The sequence below is a fragment of the Suncus etruscus genome (genome assembly GCF_024139225.1).
Source record: "Suncus etruscus isolate mSunEtr1 chromosome 15 unlocalized genomic scaffold, mSunEtr1.pri.cur SUPER_15_unloc_6, whole genome shotgun sequence".
NCBI lineage: Eukaryota > Metazoa > Chordata > Mammalia > Eulipotyphla > Soricidae > Suncus > Suncus etruscus.
This window is the reverse complement of record NW_026060300.1, coordinates 34,440-60,824: the sequence shown is the minus strand read 5'-3', so window position 1 is coordinate 60,824 and position 26,385 is coordinate 34,440. Positions and strand designations below refer to the sequence as shown.

Here is a 26,385-nt window from a genome sequence, read left to right as displayed (position 1 = left end):
CTCTGTGGTCAGAAATTACTCATGGAAGGCTCAGGAGACCATATGGGATACCAGTAATTAAAACCGGGTTCTGCTGGATTGTTTGCATGCAAGGAAAATGTTCTACCTTGGGGCTGGGAAGGTCGCACTAGAGGTAAGGTGTCTGCCTTGCAAGCACTAGCATAGGACGAGGTTCGATCCCCCAGTGTCCCATATGGTCTCTCCAAGCCAGGGGCGATTTCTGAGCGCATACCCAGGAGTAACCCCTGAGCATCAAATGGGTGTGGCCCAAAAACCAAATAAAAAAAGGTTCTACCTTTGTGCTAACTCTCCAGCCCTTACAAAGTTATTTATTTATTTGTGTATTTATTTATGTATTTATTGTCTTGGGGTCACATCCAGCAGTGCTCAGGGATTACTTCTGGCTCTGAGCTCAGAAATCACTCCTGAATGGCTTGGGGGACCATATGGGATGCCATGGATCTAACCCTGTTCATCACATCACAAGGCAAAAGCCCTACCCGCTATATTATTTCACAGCCCCAGCCCTTAATTTCAAGGCATTATGGAGTCTCGTCATCCTGGCAGTGTTTGAAGTTACTTCTGGCATAGCAGTCATTGCTCACTTTAGGAACAGCTCAGGGAACTACAGAGCTTGCCATTGGCCCTTTGTGAGCCCAGAGTTGTCCACCGTAAGTTGGACACTTTTATTGAACCTGGTCTCTTCTGTGTGATAACCAACATTCAGAAGGAAAGCTTGATTTGGTTACTTTCATTAGGGACCCAGAATCATTCACAAGAGGAGGAAGATTGCTGTCCCCTTCCCTGTCTCTAACCATGAATCATTCCTTTGGGCAGGACACTGCAGCGTGAAGCCTGCTCTGATCTCCTGGTTGGAAGAAAGAGCCCTTGGCAAGCTGCAGAGAGGTGTGTTTGAAGGTGAGTGTGAGACAAGCCCAAGACTCAGACCCTGTGAAGGAGTGTGGTAGTGTCCTGGGCACATGTGAAATGTGGGTGCTGAGCAGTGTGTGTTGGACTGATAGATAGGGGTGCATGACCTCCTGCTTCAGTTTACAGCTCTTGATGCTAAGGCCCACAATGTTCTAGAGCTGGGCTTTCTTGGCTTCGCTCTTTCTGGTTCTCTCTTTCTGTTAGTATTGGTGGTTCTGGGTCCTCAACCACTTTCTATGCTCTCATGCTAATTACACAACCCCATGTTGGGGTTCTCTTCTCAGGGGCTGCTAGATGCCCTCGTGTTCTATGTGTCCACAATCTTGTTTTTGCCTTTGGATCATTTTCAGTGATTCCCCCCGATTTTTTTCTGTCTATTTTTGTTTGTTTCTTTGTTTTTGGTCAGACATGGCAGGTTCAGGGTCTTTCTGGCTCTCTGCTCAGAAATCACTGCTGGCAGGTATGCGAGACCATATGGGATGCCAGGATTTGCACCACCAATTGTCCTAGGTTGGCAAGGCAAATGCTGTACTGCTGTGTTGTCTCTCCAGTCCCTTTTTCCCCTCATTTTTGATATGCCTTAGTGGTTGTACTCAATGGTCTCTCCTGGCCTTGTGCTTCTTAGCCAATTCTGGTGTTCTCAGAAAACCAGATGTGATGGCTGTGGAAAATACCAACTCTTAGAAATACTGAGAATTTTTTTGTTTCTCTTTTGGGAGCATTGCCCTGATTTTCAGGAATTATTCTTAGCTCTATTCTCATATATTACCCCTGAAGTAGTTTGTGGATAGATGTGATGCCAGAAATTGAACTAGGTTCATCCACTTGCAAGGTGAATCCCACCCAGGCTGTCCCATGTCGCTTTCATACTAGAATATATATTTTTTCCTATTTTGGAGGTTGTCTAGGTCACACTCTTGGCACTAAGTGGGTACTCCTGGCTCTGTACTCAGAAATCACTCCTGGTAGGCTTGGGGAACCATATGGGATGCTGGAAATCGAACCATGATCCGTCTGGTGTTGTACACATGGAAGGCAGACACCCTACCGCTTGATATTTCTCTGGCTGGTGTGGGGGTGAATATATATATATATATATATACTGTCCAGATCCATACATGCAAGGCAAATACTCTACCACTGTGCTATTTCCAGCTCCCCTAGAAATATATCATTGATTTATATATTTTAACCACAGTTGAGCCCAGGACAACCCTAATGTGGACATCTTTAGGTTCCTGTTTTTCACCCTATTAATCTATCTTCCCTATTCTTTTTTTAAAATATGGAACACTTCACTAATTTCCGTGTCATCCTTGCTCAGAATCCATGCTAATCTTCTCTACATCATTCCAATTTTGGTATATGTGCTGCCGAAGCGAGCACTCTCTTCCCTATTCTATAAGCTGATTTATTATCTGAAAACAATAGACTGTTACTCTGTTGCTTATTCATCCAGGTTTCATTCAACACATTTTTGGGTGTGTGGTTTTGGTCCACACTCGTAGACTCGGGTGTTACTATGACTCTGTGATTAGATATTATTCCTAGCAGGCTAGGACAATCATAGAGAATGTCAGGATTTAATGTCAGTCAGCCACATGCAAGGAAACACCATCTTTGCTGTGTCTTCATCTGGCCCACTCAGAAATTAATATATTGGCTTTTGGGTCACACCAGTGACTCTCGGGGGTTACTCCTTTCTCTGTGCTCAGAAATCGCTCCTGGCTTGGGGGACAGTATGGGACGTTGGGGGATTGAACCGCAGTCTGACCTAGGCTAGCACAGGCAAGGCAGAAGTCTTACCCCTTGTATCACCGCTCCGGCCCCTGATTTGTTTTTTTTAGGGGGAGATATATTTTTTATCTGTATCTTTAAACCATTGATGAGTGATCCCGAAATGTTGTGATAATATTGCCATTTTAAACCGTTTTCATCACTTAAATATTTGTGTGGTTTTTGGGTCAGCCCTGACAGTGCTCAGGCGTTACTACTGGCCTTGTGCTCAGAAATTATATCAGGGGCCAGATGTAGGGGTCTCAAACTCGCTGCCCTTGAGTTGTTGCGGCCTCCGTACAACATTTTGTGGCCCGTGGCCGGCCTCAGATATCGCAGTATTCATGATCATTAGCGTACTGAATAAAAATTGCATATTTGAAGGCTGGTTATGGGCCACAAAATGTTGTACGGAGGCCTCAACAACTCGCGGGCCGTGAGTTTGAGACCCCTGGAGGTACGGCATTTGCCTTGCATGCAGAAGGATGATGGTTCAACTACTGGCATCCCATATGGTTCCCTGAGCCTGCCAGGAGTGATTTCTGAGCGTAGAGCCAGGAGTAACCCCAGAGTGCTGCTGGGTATGACCCCAAAACCAAAAAAAAATAAGCCCCACAAAAAATCACCAGAAATTATTCCAGTTTGGAGGGAGGGGAGACATAAGAGATCTCAGTGATCCAACCTGAATCACTTGCATGCAAGCAAATGAACTCCCCATTGTGTATTGTTCAGGTCGCTGAACAGAGTCTTACATTTCATACCTGGTTTGTTTTTAGTATGCAGAGCACCAGTTCAGAATTCCTCCATTCTACAATTTCCTTTTAAAATGAGATGTCCAAACCGGAGTGAGTTGGTAAGATTTGCACATTCCAAATCATATTCTTATTGTGGTGGTGGAATAGCTCTGTGCACAAACACATGGGACTTATTCAGTGGGGCCCATTGATCTAGCCCTTTTACCTCATCTTTGGTCTCTGCAATGGTGGAAGCATCCAGAGCTTGGTGTGAAGAGAAGTATTCCATTTATCTCATAAGTGCCAAACTCATTTGAATGATTTGTCTTATTAAAAGGTCTCATTGTTTTTCAGAGCAAAGGAATTCTGTGATTTGTGTGGGAAATGGTTTCAGGAGGGGAGAGATACAGTGATTTTGATTTGATATAATATTAGGTCAAGTGTTTCAACTAGATTATGAGTAGAGAGGGAAAACTGGATCTCATTCACCTTTGTACATGGTTGCCGAGCCTCATCATATATGATCAGGGAGCACACAGCCAGAGTAAACAAGAGCACTGCCTGGTGGGAGCCCCATAGTAGAGAGAACATTTCAAGAAAGGATATTGAGTTCATTGATTGGGAGGAATATGACTTTTGTGAGACTTTTCCTCTCTTTTGGATCAACACCTGTGATATTTGGGGGTTTTTCTTTGGAATGGGACCATTTTTGATATCAGGACTTAATTCCAAACTGGACTCTCCTTGCTATACTACTGCTCTGGCCCTATTGAGGTATTTTGCAATCTGATTTGGCTGTTTCCTTTCTGTTGTGCAGAAGAGCCCACCTGGTCTTAAGTTATATGCTCTTAGATCCTACCAAGCCCCAAGAGAGGGTGTGTTTTACGTTTGTTTATATAGGGTTCATAAATCATGGTTTCTATTCCTCTGCTCAGACTATGTTTTCCCTCCCTAAGCTCATGTCTTGGCTAAATGTCTACCTCTCTCCACAGTCACCCACACATGTAGCGAATTGTTTTTCTGTGATGGGGATCACATATGAAGGGTGGTTTTGAACATGGAGACTCAAAGCTTACTGGACTAACCTGTGCTGTTCCATAGGGAAGAGGCACGCCATGCTGGGTTGTGAATGATCCAGTGTTGTTGGACCCAGTCTCAAGGAAAATGCCCTGCCAGAATCGTGATGGGAATGAGGACTCAGTGGTCATCTACTCAATGGGGGATCAGGTTGAAGAGAGTGTCCATATAATGGGGACCCAGTCTTTTGGGCACAGTGCTCCCGATTCTGTTATGCCCAGTAACTGGACACAGACCTCCATAATTGGATCACTTTGGGCCAAAAAGCCACCAGTGTTTGCTCTAACTCCCTCATATCAAGATACAAGCATATTTTCCATGGAGTGTACCCCACCATATATAAGCAATGTGAGGGGGATTTCTCGTGTGCTCAGCAATATGATGTGTCCTTTTATACCCCTATTAAACAGGATTCCTCTGATGGTAAGCAAGGTGGATTCAGAGTGAGACAACTGTCACACCAGAATGATCCAAAGGAAGTCTGGACTGGAAGCAAATGTCATCTATGTCCCGAGTATGGCAAGTCCTTCACGTACTCTTCGTCCAACAATGAACACATGAAAATTCATATAGGAGAGAAGTCTTATATGAGTCAGGAGTGTGGAAAGTACTTCCTTCAATCTTCAAAGCTTATTAGACACATGAAAATTCATAGAGGAGAGAAGCCTTATTCATGTCAGGAGTGTGGAAAGGCATTTGTATCATCCTCAAATCTTAACAAACACATGAAAATTCATACAGGAGAGAAGCCTTATTCATGTCAGGAGTGTGGAAAGGCATTTGCTCGATACTCAAATCTTAACAGACACATGAAAATTCATACAGGAGAGAAGCCTTATTCATGTCAGGAGTGTGGAAAGGCATTTGCTCGATACTCAAATCTTAACAGACACATGAAAATTCATACAGGAGAGAAGCCTTATTCATGTCAGGAGTGTGGAAAGGCATTTGCTCGATCCTCAAGCCTTTCTGATCACATGAAAATTCATACAGGAGAGAAGCCTTATTCGTGTCAGGAGTGTGGAAAGGCATTTGCTCAATCCTCAGCCCTTAATGTACACATGAAAATTCATACAGGAGAGAAGCCTTATTCATGTCAGGAGTGTGGAAAGGCATTTTCTCGATCCTCAAGCCTTTCAGAACACATGAAAATTCATACAGGAGAGAAGCCTCATTCATGTCAGGAGTGTGGAAAGGCATTTGCGCGATCCTCAGACCTTAACACACACATGAAAATTCATACAGGAGAGAAGCCTCATTCATGTCAGGAGTGTGGAAAGGCATTTGCTCGATCCTCAAACCTTTCTGTTCACATGAAAATTCATACAGGAGAGAAGCCTTATTCATGTCAGGAGTGTGGAAAGGCATTTGCTCAATCCTCAAAACTTTCTGATCACATGAAAATTCATACAGGAGAGAAGCCTTATTCATGTCAGCAGTGTGGAAAGGCATTTGCTCGATCCTCAAACCTTACTGATCACATGAAAATTCATACAGGAGAGAAGCATTATTCGTGTCAGGAGTGTGGAAAGGCATTTGCAAAATCCTCAAAGCTTAACATACACATGAAAATTCATACAGGAGAGAAGCCTTATTCCTGTCAGGAGTGTGGAAAGGCATTTTCTAAATCCTCAAACCTTTCTGTTCACATGAATATTCATACAGGAGAGAAGCCTCATTCATGTCAGGAGTGTGGAAAGGCATTTGCGCGATCCTCAGACCTTAACACACACATGAAAATTCATACAGGAGAGAAGCCTCATTCATGTCAGGAGTGTGGAAAGGCATTTTCTCGATCCTCACACCTTTCTGATCACATGAAAATTCATACAGGAGAGAAGCCTCATTCATGTCTGGAGTGTGGAAAGGCATTTGCTCGATCCTCAAACCTTTCTGATCACATGAAAATTCATACAGGAGAGAAGCCTCATTCATGTCAGGAGTGTGGAAAGGCATTTGCTCAATCCTCAGCCTTTAACATACACATGAAAATTCATACAGGTGAGAAGCCTCATTCATGTCAGGAGTGTGGAAAGGCATTTGCTCGATCCTCACACCTTAACATACACATGAAAATTCATACAGGAGAGAAGTCTTATTCATGTCAGGAATGTGGAAAGGCATTTGCTCAATCCTCAGCCCTTAATGTACACATGAAAATTCATACAGGAGAGAAGCCTTATTCATGTCCGGAATGTGGCAAGGCATTTGCTCAATACTCAGGCCTTAACAGACACATGAAAATTCATACAGGAGAGAAGCCTTATTCATGTCCGGAGTGTGGAAAGGTATTTTCTCGATCCTCAAGCCTTTCAGATCACATGAAAATTCATACAGGAGAGAAGCCTTATTCATGTCAGGAGTGTGGAAAGGCATTTGCTCAATCTTCAACCCTTAACAAACACATGAAAATTCATACAGTAGAGAAGCCTTATTCATGTCAGGAATGTGGAAAGGCATTTTCTCAATCCTCAGCCCTTAACATACACATGAAAATTCATACAGGTGAGAAACCTCATTCATGTCAGGAGTGTGGAAAGGCATTTGCTCGATCCTCAAACCTTAACATACACATGAAAATTCATACAGGTGAGAAGTCTTATTCATTTCAGTAATGCGGCAAGGGATTTGCTCAATCCTCAGACCTTAAAAAACACGTGAAAGTTCATAGAGGAGAGAAGCCTTATTCATGTCAGGAATGCGGCAAGGGATTTGCTCAAGCCTCAGACCTTAAAAAACACGTGAAAGTTCATAGAGGAGAGAAGCCTTATTCATGTCAGGAGTGTGGATAGGCATTTCCTTGATCCTCAGCCCTTAACAGACACATGAAAATTCATACAGAAGAGAAGCCTTGTTCATGCCTGGACCATAGAAAGGCATTTGCTCAATCATCATACCTTAATATACACATGAAAATTCACAAAAGGGGCCGGAGTGGTAGCTTGGAGGTAAGGCGTTTGCCTTGCATGATAAAGGTTAATGGTTCAAATCCCATCATGCCATATGGTCCCCTGAGCCTGCCAGGAGCGATTGCTTAGCATAGTGTTAGGAGTAACCATTGAGTGCTGCCGGCTGTTACCCAAAAACGAAAAAAAATTTACATAGGATAGAAGCCTTATGTCAGGAGTGTGGAAAGGTGTTTGCTCAATCCTCAAATCTTCTTAGACACATGAATATTCATGGAGAGAAACCTTTAGCCTTACTTGGACTGTAGCAAGACCTTCAGTAACCTTCAAAACCCATTATTCATATCAGGAATGCGGGGAGGCATTTGCTCATTGCTCACAGCTTGTTAGACACATGAATATTTATACCCCAAAGAAACCTTTCTACTGTTAGGTGAATGTGAAAAAGACTTCACTCAAACCTCAACTATTTCTGGGCAGTACATTACCAATTCGTACTGGTAAGAAGACTTACTCATGCCAGAAGTATGGAATGTCGTTTATTAAATCATAAAAACTTACTTTGCACAATTAAATTCAAACAGGAGTTAAGTCTTATACATGTGAGGAGTGTGGTAAGGCCTTTGCTTAGTCCTCAAACCTTACTATACACATGAATGTTCATAAAAGAGAAGAGTGCTATTCATGTCTGAAATGTGGGAAGTCTTACACTTTTTGCTCAAACCTGCAAAAGCATAAGAAAACACATTCTGGAGGGAAACATGTGGTCCATAAGAAGTTTGGATATTTTTTCACTGATATTGAAACTTTTATAGATGTGAGAATGATATCTAATGATCTGAGCGTCTCATATAAAATGGTTGATATTGGCTATTGTGTATGTGAACATTTCAATGGGATTATTATGTTACTGACCCTACCCTGAATGGTGATTGTGCCCTACACTAGGGTGTGACCTAGCATTCTGCTCCCACCATTGAGTGGTAGCTGATCCCACCATTGGGTGGTACCTGATTCTGGGGATAAAAGCCAGGTTCTGTGGAAGGCAAGGGGCTTTTTTCCTGGGGCTGATTCTGGGGCCTTTTGGCTTCAGCCTCTTCCACGGAATAAAAGCTGTTTTCTTCAGAAGCATGACTGCCTGTTGGCTTACTTCCCGTTGCATTCACCTGAGAACTGCTGGCTGAATAGGGTAACAGACGCATGGTCCGAGATGGAGGAGAAAGGCCTCATCCTTCATCCCTCCATCAGTCAACCCCGTCAAGGGCAGTATAGCAACATTGGCTTTGGAAAACAGTGACTGGGGTTCATACAGATTCTGTAGGCTTTCTCAAGCCCAAAGCTATGGATAACAGAGTCAGGAGTTACCTTTGAACATCATAGGGTGTCGCCCCATGAAAATAACTAAAATAAATTTTAAACAAGACTATTAACTTGAGGGAAGATGGGAAGCCCTGTTTACTTCTGAATCATTAACTGCATAAAAATTTTATACTTGGGACTAGAATGTAGCATTGTGGATATGGTATTTGCCTTGGTAGCAGCCAACCCGGGTATGAAACTCAACATTTCCTATGGTCTCCCAAGTTTGCCAGGAGTAAATTTTATACTTCAGTAGGTCCTATAGCAAGGAATACAGCTCCTAACCTCGTTACTTGACAGCTTTATATTTATGAAGTGCTTTGACTCTTTTACTACTCTAGATGGGTCAGTTTTATAGCTGTAACATACTTATCAGTTATTTCTGTGTATGTCTCCTGATCACATTTATGTTAGGCTAATGTCGCATTGTACATAGTTGTCCATTTCTGTGTTCTACGTAGCTCTGCTACATTTCCCCTCTACTGCCTGTCATTCAGCAAAACCTTTTCTTTTTTCTTTTTGTTTGTATTTTTTGGGCCACACCTGGTGACTCTCAGGGTTATTCCTGCCTGTGCGCTTAGAAATTGCTTCTAGCATCTCATATGGGACACTGGGAAGTTGAACTTTGGTCCATCCGGGGTCAGCTGTGTGCAAGGCAAATGTCCTACCACTGTGTCATCACTCTGGCCCAGCAAGAACTTTTCTCTAAATTTCCCTATGCTCACTTATCCAGGACTTGCTTTCCCTACTAAATCCCTAGGGCCCTATAGCTCCTCACCCTTTTGTCATGGAGCACCACCTCAGCCTCTCACTCTCCTGGATTGCTATCCCGACCAAAATTGTCTTTTCAAATAAGACCTGGCTGAAGGATTAATTACGGTCTGTGACTTAAGCCAGCAGCTACAGGGAATCATTTCCATCCTGATTATTCTCTCCCAACAGATTACATCTTAGCTGAAGTAGTCCTCTTTCATCATACTAACTTGGGTATGCTCCCAACAGAGATGGTTGAATGTGTATTTTTCTTATCTTTCTTTTTTTTAATTTTCTTTTTTTTTGTTTGTTTTTTTGGGCCACACCTGGTGATGTTCAGGGGTTATTCCTGGATAGGCGTTTAGAAATCGGTCCTCAGTTGGGGGACCATATGGGACGCCGGGGGATCCTAGGTCAGCCGAATGCAAGGCAAATGCCCTACTGACGCTCCACTACTTCGGCCTTGGAATGTGTATTTTTCTTAGAAAATAATGTTATAACTTTGGGCTTGATTCAAGGGTCAAATGGGGAAATAAGTATATTTCCTCATATGTATTTATTTGTGAACCTTGATATTGCCTTGAACTTGATTCCGCACTCAAATGTAGGGTATGTATAATTCTTTACAGGTATTTATGGGTAACAATGTTGGTACTACAACTATGAATCAGGCGTAGTGGACTACAACCTAGTCATTGTCTCCTAGCACCCCAATATTACTTTGTGGCAATACCCTTTTTCTTTTGAATAGACCCAATAAAATGGGTGAAAATCTTAGGAAAGAGATGAGTTCCCAAATATTATAGATAGGAACCCCAGATGTTTTATATTCCTGGGATGTAGTAACATTATCTTATTGTATTAGGGAAGCTAACTGCCCTAAAGCCTGCAGTTGAAATTTGGCACAGCAGTAGTGGCACATTGGCAGACACGGAAAGGATCCTTTTCAATTCCCGGCATCCCATATGGTCCCCAGATTGTGGGGGGCAATTTCTGAGTGCAGAGTCAGGAACTGTTGGGTGTGGCCCAAAAAACCAATCAATCAAAAAATAAATAAAAAAAGAAGAGCATGAGGCTGGAGAGATATTATGGAGGTAGGGTGTTTGCCTTACTTACAGAAGGATGGTGGTTCTGGTCCCAGCATCCCATATGGTCCCCCGAGCCTGCCACGAGCGATTTCTGAGCATAGGTCCAGGAGTAACCCCAGAGCACGGCTGTGTGTGACCCAAAAACAAAACGAAACAAAACAAACTTGCTCACATAAAAGTTGGACTTATTGGAAGTTTGGGACATTAATGCTGAGCATCTGATCCAGGTTTTGTCACTAGCAATCCAAGTAATTGGGAATAATGTCAAGAGTATTCCCTAAGCTCAGTGACCATAATAAGGCCTGAGCATTCCCATGTGTGGACAAGAGCTTCCCAAACTTACAAATATAAATTACATGATTTTGGAAGAATTTTGGGATGTACCCACATGGTCAGGGCTGTCTCCTAGCTCTGTGCTTAGGGATGATCCCTGGAGGCTTATAAGGTTGATGTGGAGTCGGATCAAACCTGGTTTGCATAGGTCAACGCAAACAACCGACAAACTGTATTGTCTCAGACTATGTAATGGTATTTAAAACTACGAAGTTGGACTCATCTTAAAAATAAAGCCAGAACCTGGGAGGGTAAGACAATGGAGAGGGGCTTGACTATGGGGATCTGCAAAGTCATATCCTTTGTTTATCCCAGACCCATGACATATGACACCCCAAGGGGTTTGTCTCCCACAGGTACTCAAAGGAACTTCTCACCTATGATGCATAGTTGGTGGTACATTTCCAGCATCACATCTCTGTGGAGCTACTCTGGAGGCATCCAGTCATGCTCCGTTTTTGGACAGAAGCTCACCATGTCCTGAGCCAGTACACAGGAGAGCATTAGGGCCCTGACTCCCTCAGGCTCTTTTTTTTTTTTTTTTTGGTTTTTGGTCACACCCAGCGGTGCTCAGGGGTTACTCCTGGCTGTCTGCTCAGAAATAGCTGCTGGCAGGCACGGGGGACCATATGGGACACCAGGATTCGAACCAAACACCTTTTGGTTCTGGATTGGCTGCTTGCAAGGCAAATGCCGCTGTGCTATCTCTCCGGGCCCTCCCTCAGGCTCTTAAGTAAAAAAGGTTCTTTACTTTGCTGGACCCTTTAGGTTCAGTACCCTAAAGGGACTCAGATTTACTGCTTCATCCCTTACAAGGAACCAGCCTAAAAATCAGTATCTCAATAGGTACTTCAAGGAGACAGGCTCCAGAAATCCCTGTAGATCAGTCAACAAAACCTAGGAACATTCTTCGATAAACTTCTAGTGGTTTGCACTCAAGCAGACCGAGGCCAATGCCCAATATCACTAGGTCCACTGAGCACTTCCAGGAGTAATTCCCCTGACTCTAGAGGCAGGAGCCTAAAATGTACTCTGGGTTGTTTCCAAAATGATATACACAAACTATCCCAATTCAGCTCGCAAACCCCATCTCTGCCCTTGGAAGTATGGAGAGAATGAAGGAAAATTCAAGGGCCAGTGAGTAAGCCAAAACCTGTGCTTGTCCAAATCAACACATGTTTACTCCAAAAAATATCTCTCATTGAGCAGGTCAAAATGACCTGACTCCCAATGCCCATGCCTTCTTGGACAATACCTTGCTCACATTTCCCTCTTAAATCCACAAGCCATGAGACTGCAGACATATAGGCTTTAAAAGTGCAACTTCTTTTGAATAGAAATGTGGGAGCATTGAGGAGGCGAGACTCTGCAGAGTGAAGAACAAAAGATCTGAATTGCATGGAATGAGTAACAGGGTGTAGATGGGGCTAGTACACACAGGAACAATCCCTGGTATATACTTGAATCCCTTCCTGTGCCTCAGTGAAGAGCCAAGAATAAGCCCTTAGTACTAGCAACACGGGAAAAACATTCTATATAAAACTAAACAATCTTGAGATAGCACAGCACAAAGAAACCAAAACTAAAATCACACTAAGACCCACAGGGAAGTGCATGTGCAGGAAAGGACCGAGCAACATTACTTGCAATAAAGCAGAAACTTCTTCACATAGATTGCAGAGAGTTAGGAAGTGGGAGTGTGTTCCAGAGCCCCTTCGAGAGTCCTGAGTGAGGAGAGCAAGGAGACAAGAGGAAGGGCATTGACCAAGCAACTGGGAGCAGCAGCAAAATACAGCAGAATTTATCTGAGCATTCAGAGCAGCATGATACACTTTCCTTGCAATAGGCTGCCCCATATAGAACCCCAGACAGCTTGTCTAGAAGATCCCCATCGGTTGTGGGCCAGAAACTAAAAATCAGTTAAATAGGGCTTTTCGTTGGGTGAGGCAAGAATGATGCTTCAGAGTATAAATCCTAGGAGCATGGAAATCCTAAAATCATTAGTTACGTATTACCAGTCCATATTTTACGGATTCCAGAACCCCATAGAGTTTGAGACTTTCCAGGGGTGACCTAAGAACTATAATTCAGGAGCCAGGCCTGAACACACTGAGTGGCCCTCACAACAGACACAGAACACTAGGACAATAGTGCCCCAAATAGCGGAGTCCACCATCCCGGCCAGGAGCCACACCCTGATGCAAGCAGGCTGCACACTGCTGTCCTCCCACCCTGTCCCTCTCCGAGCCCATACCGTCTCCCTCCCTGGGAATGGGACTTCAGATGGCGAGGCTCCTTGTTCTCCTGTCTCTGTTAGGATTCAAATAGCACCAGCAAGTCCCTTTGCAGGAAGTCCTGGAGGAAAGATAGAGCCAGGAGCACCAGCCAGGAGCACAATTCCCTGCCTGGCAGAAGAGCCTGCATATAGCTAAAAAGGCCCTGAGGAGCTGCTTAACTGGGCACCAGCTCAGACCACATGGGTAGATGCAGACTCTTTCCTCTACTGAGGACACAGAAGCAGGTTGGGATCAGGCTGTGAACGGGACAGGACCACTGGTCTCACTCTAGTCTACAGAGAGAAAACTGCAGTTCTGAGCCCCTGGGAGTCCAGCACAGGGGTGACTTGTGAGGAAGTCCAGCGCACTAGCGCCTCCTTCAGGCCGGCAGCAGAACAGCCCTTGCATCAGCCTGGAAGAGCATCTCCACAGGAACAGGTGTGGAGGGGACAAAATCTCTGCTAATCTGCCGTATGGTCTCTCTCTCTCTCTTGCTCTCTCTCTGTCTCTCTCTCTCTTTCTCCCTCCTCTTTCTCACCCCCCCACACACTGCTAGGAATGACCTGTGTGCAAAGCAGGACTAATAACAAACTTTAAGGAATTAAAGTTAGAACTTAAAAAAATACCTTCCACAATCCATATATGAGTAAGACTCCTATCCAATATGATTTCTTCTAGGAATACTACAGTGTCAGGAGTTAAGCTCACTACTACCCACAATTAAAATCATGGATATCTAAAATAGAGTGACTCTGAGCAACATTATTTTATTGAAGTTTGTTGTGGCATGATCCTGGTGCATGTGTGGTATTTGCAAAGGAACTTGTGATTTCTTTCCTAGCACAACTTCACTTTCTCCCTTCTACATCTCTCCAAGAACTGGTAAAGCTCAACTGTGGGGAACAGCTGGTCCAAGCCCAGAAGTGTGAGAATTTCCTATTCTGGTGTGGAAATGCATTAGTAGCTAATGCCTGTTCTATAGGCCTCTGGTCCTAAATAGTGACATCAGGAGCTCCAGTTTTGTAAATTTCTGGAACTTTTGGACTTAAACCTGTGCCCTCAGGCTCTAGCTCTGCAAACCTGAAATTTATTGGGGCAGTTTAGTTTGCAAGCAAGCAGGACTCTGGGGGGAAGATTTCACCTCTCACTCCCACATGGCCACTCTGTCTTAGTGAAGCCTGTGGGTCCTTATGTAGTGCCTGAGATAGAAAGTGGTTCCCCCGTGTGGTTTATCAACCTTGCAGGCTGACCTATTTGGACCCCATTAAAATACACGTGTAAATTCCCTTTACTTTTTTCCTTTCATCTTTTCTGTGTTAATAAGTACAAGCACCCTTAATGAAGTCAACCCAGACCCTCAGGTGATTTGTCAAACTCTGCCTTCCAAAGGTGGTGGTGAATGCAGCAGTAAAAAGAAGCTTGGCTAATTCAGTTTAATGCAATATATTGTTCAACGCCCCTGCCTAAAAATTGATTTTTGATTCTATTCATTTTCTTCTGCAAAACTTCAAGTTGAGAACCATGCAGAGTTACCCCCACAGACCACGTTCATGTTTTTATTACATTCACAAAACCAGAAAAGATATCTATTTAGGAAAGTATCTTCAGAAATTCCCTCTCCCTTGCATGATGTGATAAATATGCTGGATGTGAACATAGTTGAAATGTATTTTGAAACATTTGCTTGTGTGTTAAAGGAGGACAAAGTGTCAGACATCAAATGTTCTATAAGTGGTTGGAACATGGGGTTGGAGTGATCGCACAGTGGTAGGGCATTTGCCTTGCATATTGCTGACCCAGTACAGACCTTGGTTAGATCCCCGGCATCCCAAATGGTCCCCCAAGCCAGGAGCATCTTCTTAACACATAGCCAGGAGTAACCCCTGAGCATCATTAGATGTGGCCCAAAAACAAATGGTGGGAACTTGTGCAAACCCCAGGTCTCCTAAAATCTTGGCTACACACTGATTTTACTTTTAATTATGTAGGAAATGTTCAATCACTGCATGAACTTTTCATTTAGTTTAGTGATTTATAAAAATCACTGAGTGAAGACCTTCCGACACTCCTGACACATATAGGGCTTCTCACCAGTGTGAACAGGTATGTGCATAGTAAGCTGTGATGGTTGAGTGAAGGCCTTTCCACACTCCTGACATGTATAAGGCTTCTCTCCTGTATGAATTTTCTTGTGTACAGTAAGAGATGAAAAGTAAGTAAAGGCCTTGCAATATTTAGGAAATATATGACATTTGTTTCCTGTCTAGGCTATCTTGGGATCACTGGGTTGTGACTGTTGACTCAGACTGTGTCCAATTCACTGATAGTCAGAGGAATCCTTTGCAGTAGGCATGCCTGAGGGCACAACACTGTGTCAAGCAGATGGGAAGAATGACTGGAGAATGATTGTTGACTCAGAGTGTATCCAGTTCACTGTTAGAGGGAACCTCTGCAATAGTTGGTCTGAGGTCACATCACTCTGCCAACCACATGGGAAGGCCCTCTCACACTGCTTAAACGTGGAGGTCTCCTCTCCATAACAATTGAGCTTGTGAGCCTGTCAACATGAGAGGTTGAGAACTAACACTGTTGCATGCTTGGCCCACGGTTACCCTACTGTGGAGGACTGAGTTGAGGGATGTGCGGACAGGACTCAGTAGCACTATGCCCAATGGACTGGTTTTCCATAGCAAGGACTCTCTCTTTGTTCTGGATCCTCATGACCGGATGACGCCCGAGTTATCACTCCCATCATGATGTGGGAAGGGTGGTTCCCTTGAGACTCTGTCCCACAGCACAGGATCATTCACAACCCAGCAGGTCTTGCTGCTTTCCTAAGGAACAGCACAGAATTCTTCCAATAACTTCTCTTTCCCTTGAGCCTCCATGTTCAATGCCACACTTCATGTGTTATTTCCATCGCAGAAAAACAGTTTTCTACAAGTGTAGAGGTCTCTGAAGAAATATTTCCAACCAAGAAATGGTCTTAGATAGCTAACAAATGTCTGAACCATGATTTTTGGACCCTAAATGACCAGTTATCGGTCCCACTGGAATGCCCTCTCCTGCTTGTTCTATGTTTACTCTGACATTCTCCCCTTGTCCAGAACTTATTTCTGACACTTTTACAGTTTTTCCATAACATTGATAGAGCAAAAATGTAATAAACCAATCAGCAGGCTTCTGTTTTTCATTTTCCGTACCATGCACACTGGCTCTAAACATAAACATTTGTACCTCAAGGACAGGCAGGCTGAGTCTATGAGGCTCTAAGTACCTTACCCGAGGCCTTTTTTTATCATATTATGTTCAATTTTCAAGGAATTTTTAAGTCTTTGTGTCAAGCCTAGCTATTCTCAGGGCCTACTCCTGGGTTTGAAGTTAGGATCAGCCCTGGCACTGCTCAGGTAACTCGTGGGGTGCCAAGGGTTCACCCTTGGTCTGCTGAGTGCAATTCAAGTACACTTCCTGCTATTCTTCCTCCGAGATCCAGTCTTCTATTCTTTTCGATTTTTTTTGATTTTGTGGCCACTTCCTCTGATCTCAGGTATTACTTCTAGCTATGAGCTTAGGGCCATACCTGGTGACACTGAAGGTACCATTTGGGATATCTGGTATTGTACCTACATTGACCATGACCAAAGAATAATAACTACTCACTGTGATGTTGCTATGACTCAGTTTTTTTTACTATTAGGACTAAAAGTTTTGTGAATGTGGAATAGTTGAAGGTATTGTGAAAATGGCTCTGTTTCACTAATTCAGTGAACAAGCATGGAAGTATGAATCTATTCCTCTGCAGAACCTGAAGCACCATTTTAAAACAAACATTAAACCCATCCTCGTTTGGGTTTGCTTATAGCTCAGTATGGGAATTGTGAGTATATGCCATAAGGCCCGATGAAAATGCCCCACAATATCAGCGTTTTGAATACCTCTGTAGGGCCAGAGCAATAGGAAAGCAAGGAGGATGCAAGTATTACAGTTGGAAGTTCAATCCCTGACATTCCAGAAGTCACAGCTCCAGAGGAACCTATGAATATTGCCAGTGTTGTTCCAAACAGAACAAAAAATCCATTGTAGGCATAAGCCTCCCAAATTTCTATGAGCTCAGTTTTATTTTTTAATTTTTTCTATACACAGGGGTCCCACCTGGTAGTACCCTTTTTTACTCTGGTAGTGTACTCCCCAGTCATACATTGTGAGGGTCGAAAGACCATGCAAAATGCAAATGAGACACAAGTTTCCATCCCCAGGCAAAACAGGAAGAGAATTTCCCAGTGGAATATAGATCCAGTCAACAATGAGCCAATTTAAGATCTTGATCTAGGGCCTGGAGAGATAGCACAGCGGCATTTGCCTTGCAAGCAGCCGATCCAGGACCAACGGTGGTTGGTTCGAATCCTGGTGTCCCATATGGTCTTCCGAGCCTGCCAGGAGCTATTTCTGAGCAGACAGCCAGGAGTAAACTCTGAGCACCGCCGGGTGTGGCCCAAAAAAACAAACAAACAAAAAAAGAGATGATCTAATCTTTCATCAAATCAAAATCTCTGTATCTCTTCCCTCCCTAATCCATTTTCCACAAATCACAGAATTTCTTTGCTCTAAAAAATACTATTCAGTGCTCGCTTCAGCAGCACATATACTAAAATTGGAACGATAGAGAAGATTAGCATGGCCCCTGTGCAAGGATGACACGCAAATTCGTGAAGAGTTCCTATTTAAAAAAATACTATTCATTTTGGTTAGAAAGTGTATTGAATTGATGCTAGCACTCAGTTGAGACTAACAGTCAACTTTTCCCCACACTGAACTCTTGTTTCTCCCAGTAATGTAGAGACCACATTGATCTAACAAGGCTGGAACCCACGGTCCTACTTTACAAGTCTTACGTGTTTGCAATACTGAGCTATCCCGCCACCACAATAAACACATTGATTTGGAATTTGCGATTCTTACCACTGCTATGTGGAAATCCTGCTCCAAAAGTAAATTGGTGAAAGGCAGAATCCTGCAAATGTGGTCTGTATTCTAAAATCAAACCACATGTGCCATGTAAGATCCTGTTGAGGGGGGCAGGAGAGATAGCACAGCTGTAGGGCCTTTGCACTACACGTGGACGACCAAGGACTGACTGTGGTTCGATTCCTGCCATCCCTTAGGTTCCCCTGAGCCTGCCAACAGAGCCAGGAGTAACCCCGGAGCGCCACAGGCTGTGCTCAGGATTTACTCCAGCTCTGCTCTCAGAAATTGCTGCTGGCATTATTGGGGGGCCATATGGGGTGCCAGGGATCGAACCCGTTCTGTCTCGAATGGACCGTGTTCAATGCAATGCAAACGCCCTGCTGCTGTGTGATCTCTCTGGCCCATGCAATTACATTCTTTCGAAAATAAAATGCATAATGCTATTAAGAGCTGAGTGCAAAATTGAAAACAGGAGTGCCTGATGCCAAGCTGCTGGTGCCCCTTTAAGAGGTTGGCTGGAAGGGGTTGTGAGGTCTGGGAAGTCTCAGCATCTTTTGCTCCTCCATTTCATGCTTTGGGCCCTGAGCTGCCTACTAGGGAAACCAGAGCAGGTCTTGGGGTCCCTGAGGGCGCAGGGGGAGTCTGGAGGAACGATTTTCCTCTCCAGCCATCCAGCAGTTGTTCTGAGCGCCCTAGAGTGGAGGCCGCGGGTCTGGCCAGGTGAGCGTTGGGGACCCAGGAGGGTCGGGGTGGCCTGGATTGCAGCCCTGGAGATGGAAGGACCAAGTGAGGGACAGTTTGGTTTCGTTTGCTTTGTTCCTGTGCGCATCCAGGTCGCTGTGATAGATAGAGGGGACCGAGAAAGAGGCAAGTCCAGCCAAGCGGCCGCGCAGGGCGCTTGTCTTGGCGAGCACGTGAGTGGGGTTCAGTAGGGACACCCCACAGTGATCTAGATCTATGGGAAATAGTTCTATGATCTATGGAGAAGCAGGCGGTCCAGGGAGAACACGGGCTTGAACAAGGCCACAAGGGAATTTTCAGACACAATCAAGGGAAGAACAGACCAAGTGATGCCAGGAGGCCCCGTGTAGCTCCTAGGAACTGGGGGGAAGAGGCGGCGCCCCTAAAATCTGTCCCTTCACTGTCTCCAGATCCAGCTCCTGGGGAGTGATTGGGGGCTCCAGGACTTGAGCTGTGCAGGAAAGTCAGGCCTGGCAGACAGTTCTGACTGCAGAGCCCCCATCAGCCCTGATTATTGCTGGATGTGGCTCCACATCAGAGAAAGAGCTCATCTAGATACACTTTCCCCAATGAAGGCTTGAAGGCTCCCAGGTCTCACCAGGGAGAGATGCTGCCAAGGGCCCCAGGCAATGGGTACTTAGTTCCAAGTAGGCTTTTCTAGAGGTTTTCCCAACCCGCCCTGGGGCTTTCCACTTTGGTTAACTGTCCTGTTGCTAGGGTGGTTGCCAGAGGCAGGGTGGGTAATTGAAGGTCTCTGGCTTCCCTCCCTTGGCCTCCTTTCCTGCCTGTCTGAGCGGGGGAGGGTCCATCCTCTGGGTCTGCTGTAGCTTCAGGTCACAGGTGTGCTTAATCAGGTCTTGTTTTGAGAGTATCTCAAGACTTGATTGTCCTGGGGCTCCTCCCTGCTGTTTGCTTGCAAACCTTGAGGAGACATTTACTTCCTCTTCCATTCAGTTCCTTACTAGGACACTTTTTTTCTTTTTTTTTTTTTTTTTTTTTGTGGTTTTTGGGTCACACCCAGCAGTGCTCAGGGGTGATTCCTGGCTCCAGGCTCAGAAATTGCTCCTGGCAGGCACGGGGGACCATATGGGATGCCGGGATTTGAACCGATGACCTCCTGCATGAAAGGCAAATGCCTTACCTCCATGCTATCTCTCCGGCCCCACTTTTTTTCTTTTTTAATTTTATCTCCCACCGACCCTTTTTTTAATAGTACAACTGTGAATATGTTATCTTTCACACCACTGACACATCATTGATCCCTGACACTGTATAGGGTTCCCCATGCTCTCAGGAGCGATTTCTGAATACTGAGCCAGGAATGACCCTCTGAGCAACACAGGGTATGGCCCAAAAAATGAATTGAAGACTATTTTATTTATTTTATAAAATCTCTCTTAAGCCCCACGATTACAAGCATGACTATAGTTGCGTTTTAGTCAGAAACAGAACATCCCGCCTTTACCAGTGCAACATTCCTACCACCAATGCCACCCCTCTGTCCTTCTCAACCCCTGCTTATATTCCAGACAGGCACTCTACTTCTCTCACACATTACGATTGTCATGATAAGGGCCAGAGAGAGAGAGAGCATGGAGGTAAGGTGTTTTCCTTGCATGCCGAAGGACGGTGGTTTAAATCCCGCATCCCACATGGTCCCCTGAGCCTGCCAGGAGTGATTTCTGAGCATAGACCCAGGAGTAACCCCTGAGCGCTACCAGGTGTGACCCAAAAACCAAAAAAAAAAAGATTGTCATGATAGTTGGTACTGTAGTTATTTCCCTAACTGCACACACCACTCTTTTTGGTGAGCTTCATATTGTGAGGGGGTCCTTCTGGCCCCCATCTCTATTGTCTATGGACATTGTTACAATAAAGTCCTTAATTTTTCTTAAAACCCATAGATGACTGAGACTATTCTTTGTCTATCTCTTTCCCTCTGACTTATTTTACTCAGCATAATAGGTTCCATGTACATTCATGTTTAGGAAAATTTCATGACTTCATCTCTCTTGAAGGCTTCATAATATTCCATTGCATAGATTTACGAGAGTTTCTTTAGCCATTCATCTATTGACGGGATCTTGGTTGTTTATAGAGCGGCTATTGTAAATAAACCTACAATGAATATAGGTGTGAGGAAGGGATTTTTTAATTGTATTTTTGTGTTCCTAGGGTATATATCCTTAGGATTGGTATTGCTGTATCATAAATTTTCAGGGTTTTTTGTGTTTTTTTTTTTAGGGGGTGCACACCCAGTGATGCTCAGGGGCTATTCCTGGCTATGCACTCAGAAATCACTCCTAGCTTGGGGGACTATATGAGACTTCCACCCAGGCTAGCACAGGCAAGGCAGGCACCATACTAATTGCACCACTGTGGTGGCCCCCAATTTCCAGGTTTTTGAGGAATCTCCATATTGTTTTCGATAAAGACTAGACTAGACAGCATTCTCACCAGCAGTAAATAAGAGTTTCCTTCTCTCCACATCCCTGCCAGCACTGATTGTTCTTGTTCTTTGTGATGTGTGCCAGTCTCTGGTGTGAGATGGTACCTCATCGTTGTTTTGATTTGCATCTCCCTGATGATTACTGCTGTGGAGCATTTTTTATGTGTCTTTTAGCCATTTGTATTTCTTTGTGGACATGTCTGTTAATTTCTTCACCCCACTCTTTGATGGAGTTAGTTTTTTTTCCTTTTATGTTTGTCAGTACCTTGTATATCTTAGATATTAGCCCCTTATCTGATGGGTACTGGGTGAATAGTTTCTCTCATTCTGTGGGTGGCTTTTGTATCCTAGACACTATTTCCTTTGAGGTGCAGAAGCTTTTCAGCTTAATATTTTCCCATTTGCTTATCTCTGCTTCCGCTTGTTTGGAGAGTCCTGTTTCCTACTTGAAGATGCTTTTAGTCTCAGTGTCATGGAGTGTTTTACCTATGTGTTGTTCTTTATAATTTTCAGGCCTAATATCAAGGTATTTAATCCATTTAGAATTGACCTTTGTGTATGGTGTTAGATGGAGGTCTGAGTTTGCTTTTTTGCAAGTGGCTAACCAGTTGTGCCAGCACCGTTTGTTGAAGTGCCTTTCTTGCTCCATTTTTGATTTCTTGCCCCTTTATCAAAAAGTAATTGATTGTAGTCTGTGGAACTGAAGAAATGTTAAAGTAGAGAGAATTCTTTCATGTGAGCGACATGGAAAGGCATAAATTGCTTCCTATACCTTATTCATAAGAATGTTCATATTGAATAAAAATGATATATATGAATGTTTTTGGGAAAGGTCTGACCTCACCAACTGACACCATACAATTTCTAGAAGAAATCATGTTGGAGAGGATTCTTAGTCATAGAATGATTGTGATAATTGATTGATTGATTAATTAATTAAATTCCTTCCTTTAATTCAACAAAGCCAGTGCTTAGTCCTACATTGCATAAATATCTGTCCTAGCAGTGTTTATGGGGAAACCATATGTTGGTAGCCAGCAAGCCCTGAATACCCCCTGCAAAGGCACTTCCAGGCTGAGTGCAAGTGACCATTTTACTGCCATTTTGCAGGGGGCAGTGACATACTGGACTTCTGCCTCAAACTCAGTCCCTGACCTGGACTCCTAGGGACTCAGGAGTGCAAATCCTCCCTGTAGAGCAAGAACAGTGTTCCTTTCCTACCCTGTTCATATCCTAATCCCATCCCCATTCTGTTTTCAAGGATGCAGGGTCCAGAAGCCCCCCAGGGGGGCCCGGCCAGCAGGAATTAGCTGGGAAGGCTTCTCAGACGACCGCACTTCTATTTTGCTGAGTAGAAGCACAGCCACACTGTAAAAAATCTGAGAGAGGTTAATAATAAAGACCCAAGGCAGCGTCTCACTGTTCAAGGGTGTCTTTATTGGCTACAGTTCCTTCTTAAATAGTGAAGGAGAAAAGGGGCAGTACAAAGGTGATGTCAATCATACTTTTGGCGCGAAGGCTCATAAGGAAGTGGGCAGTGGGCTAGGGGCAGGATGACCTTCAAGCTATGCTGAACGTGCTGTTTCAATGGAAACTTCTAGTGTCCTACTAGCTGCATTCCTAATTGCTTGACTATCAGGAAATGGTGCAATATGTGCTTGCCTAAGTGATCTTGAACAGACAATATAGCATATACTTATTGATAACAGCCTAAATTACTCCGGAATGTGGTCTTAAGGAATGGGGCCTAGTTTCTGATAACTGTACCAGGCAGTTTTTTACTCTCCTCCGGGCTAAGAGCTAAATTATGTCCTGCAGCTGTACATTCTTTTCTCTTAGCTCAAAATTTTACAGCAAGACTGCATATTGCTTTTAGGTGAAAAGCTGGGCTATGGCAGAGAGAACAGCAAAATGTCCTCAAACAAGTCAGTCCCCAACATCTCCCCCTTTCTCTTCTAATAAAAGAAGGAAAGTCGTGAGCGGGTGGAAGAACCGTGTCTTAGGCAAACAAGGTTTGACCAGGTCGGACACGGCCAAAGCCGCATTTAAAAGGTGGCTACAAACGCCGTGGGTGTGCGCAGAGATCCGAATTATGCGTTGTAGCCTTTTTGGGCCGTGCCCTAACTGGGACCTTGCTAATCCCGTCGTAGGTGTCTCCACAGCCGAGAGCACAAGTGCCGGAGCGAGCTCCGTCTGTTAGCTATGCGCTCTATCTCCTGGAAACTTAGTGGCTGGAAAGGCGGCTTGGTGACTAAAGCCAAGTTTTCACAGGAGTCACGCGGGGTTAGACGCTGGTAGTTAACCTGAATAGAGGTTTTTGCCTTTTCATCTACCTGGTTTTTAATAAAGGCAGTAATTTTGCGGAAAATCCATGGGCCAAGAGAAAAGAGCAGCATGAGGCTAATAAGAGGGCCCACAACGGTGGACAAGATTGTGTGGAACCAAGGGGAAGAGAAAAACCAATCCTGGTACCAACCTTGTTCTTCATCGAAATGTTTTTGAAAATCTTTTATACCATCACCAATATGTTGAACGCTATCTCTAACTAAACCTGTTTTGTCTTTAAAAATACAACATTGTTCCTTAAGGGCTACACAGACTCCCCCTTTCTTCAAAAAAAAAAAAAAAGGAAACCAAATTAAAGCATGGTGGTTTTGCTGCACTATCTTTGCTAGGGATTTAACAATGTGCTTTAAGTGTTGTAAACTTAGTTTAAGTTTGTAAACATTATTAACAACAGTTATACTTAAGGCATTGACAGATTTTAGAGTATGAACCAATGAATAAATTATTGTGCTTACAGCGGTAGCACCCAGGCCTATGATTAAGGCTAGGGTGAGAGCAGGTTTGACAGGTAAGTTAGGCATTAAAACAATGAAAACACAGTAGTTTTAGGACTGAAAAAACAAATGTGAAACAATGGGGGAGATAAACCAGTGAAACAGGCAAGAAACGTTAAATTGGGGGCAATTATGAACTAAAAGGAGGAATTAATGACAAGAATTTGATCACAATTTTCAATAGGGGGAATCATATTGGGTACCAAAAGGCAAAGTATAAGTTTCACCACCTGTTTGAAGGTGATGCTGAAGTGAGGCTTGGGGCTGGATTGCAGAGCGAAGGGGTCAGAGACAGGCAGGAGTTTGCCAAAGCAGGCAGGGTCGGTGATGGTGGAGGCGTTGACCAGCTGTAGGATGAGGTTTGAGGTGGGTGAATAGCAGGTACCGAAGGCGTTTGCATCTGGGCGGAGGGCGGAAGCGTTGATCATGACAAGGATGAGCTGAGAAGAGGAGGGGGGGTCCCGAGGACAGCATGGGCTGGAAGGGTGGGGAAGCCGGCAGAGTCCTGAAGAGCTCAGGGCATGGGAGAGGTTGAGCTGACATAGCCAGTGTGTCCTGGGGAATGGGTGAATGGGCCATGTTGTGGCAAAATTGATTGGGGGTGGCTCACTCTTCCTTAGCACCCATGGTGAGGGCACAAAGGGCTACTTCCAGGATGGGTTAGGGGATGCGTGGGAGGGGTTTGGCTATGTATGCGGCACCATAAAAGGGGAAGGGAAGGAACCAGAGGTGTTGCCATCGTCTTGCAAGGGAGTGAAGTGGAGCAAACAAATTAATGAAGCCTTGGTGCGAAGGGGGTGGTTGGTGGCAGTGGGCATCAAGGACAGCCAGGCAGAGTACCAATTTCAGCATTTTCTTTAGGCAGAGTCAGTTAGAAACAGGTTCGCAGTAATGGCAGCTAGCAGGTGGGGTGGCAGGCTTTTTTGAAGTGAATGAGGACAGGACTGCAGGAAGCTGTAGGAGGTCTATAAGAAAACAACTTGGCAGGAGGTAAAATGATTATTTTTGAATGCCACAGAAATGCCTTCTGACTTTTGCCAGACTTTAGCACTTTTAAAAAATCTTATAATTAATGATAGCCAATTGTTCAAAAGCCTTTAAACTGAACTTAAATGATTTTTTTTTTAAACTTCTTAGTTATTATTTTAAAGCTAGATGCTTCTTTTTCTAGCCACATTTGGCCTTATAGTATTGGCCTTAACTACACACAGCAGAAAAACTGGGGATTGCAAAGTCCAGAAATTCTCCAGGAAAAAGTTATTCCTGATGGCCATTTGAGAAATTTTTGGGGTTTACCATCCCCTACCTTTTTTGCCATGCTGATAGAACAAAGCTAGCTGAGCACAGGATTTTTGGCAGGATTTCACAGTTTGTTAGATGACCAGACTAAGCCAGGTTAAAAAAAATTAATTGAAATTTTAAAAATGGATAAGGCTTTAAAAATTGTATTTATATGAAATGCAAAAATAACAAATAGACAGACAGAACAAACACGAAACACAACATTGTGGCCACTTTCACGCATAACACACACACATGAACAGACAAGAGGACTTATTCAAAATTTGCATTGGAAAAATTGACAAGCGCTTTTAAATATTTAGCCGGCATGTTTGTAAAAAAATTGTTAACGTAGCTGGAGTGGAACTGCTGAAAATAAATTTTAAGGTTTAGCTTTAACACAAAACATTTTTAAAACAATTGTAATTTAAAGTTGAAAACATAAAGTAAAATGTTAGCAGTTAAAATTTTGTTAAGTAAATTGCTTAGTGAGCACTGTAGAAGGAGTCTGCACTCTGAAGTATGATATCATTTGCTGTAAAGGAACAGGTTTGTTATAAATTGGTTTTACAGTAGAATAGTAAGACAGCTGTAATAAAGTGTTAAAATTTTTATGATTAAACACAAGAGTATGAACTATGATTATTAAAGGTATAAAAAACTGACTTTAAAAAACAACTGTTTTTACTTTGAAGACTTAAAGTGAATAATTTGTAAAAAATATTAGATACCAAATTGACAAAATGTTTAGACATTATAAAATATAGTTAAAGACATTTGATGCATTTACACACCTAGAGCTTAAGACCAAAATTATTTTTAATACTTGTTAATTTGCTTATAAAATTTAGTTACTTTTATGATACTAATTAACAAT

The 26,385-nt window shown here is 43.6% G+C and overlaps 1 protein-coding gene and 2 non-coding genes across 3 annotated transcripts in view; 2 read left to right on the top strand and 1 right to left on the bottom strand.

The window, feature by feature from the left end:
• The window catches only part of LOC126000491 (zinc finger protein 721-like), a gene marked incomplete at its 3' end in the record, with an annotated part of 96,706 nt that overhangs the window by 36,616 nt on the left and 33,705 nt on the right, over positions 1–26,385 (top strand). The window contains exons 6-7 of the mRNA XM_049767751.1: positions 5,847–6,133; positions 6,554–6,973. Of these exons, the coding sequence (XP_049623708.1) occupies positions 5,847–6,133; positions 6,554–6,973 (707 nt within the window). The remainder of the gene's footprint in view (positions 1–5,846; positions 6,134–6,553; positions 6,974–26,385) is intronic.
• LOC126000496 (U6 spliceosomal RNA) lies at positions 2,210–2,316 on the bottom strand. The gene has a single exon (XR_007492772.1). It is a non-coding gene; the product is annotated as a U6 spliceosomal RNA (small nuclear RNA).
• Positions 17,854–17,958, top strand: LOC126000493 (U6 spliceosomal RNA). Its single transcript, XR_007492770.1, has one exon. It is a non-coding gene; the product is annotated as a U6 spliceosomal RNA (small nuclear RNA).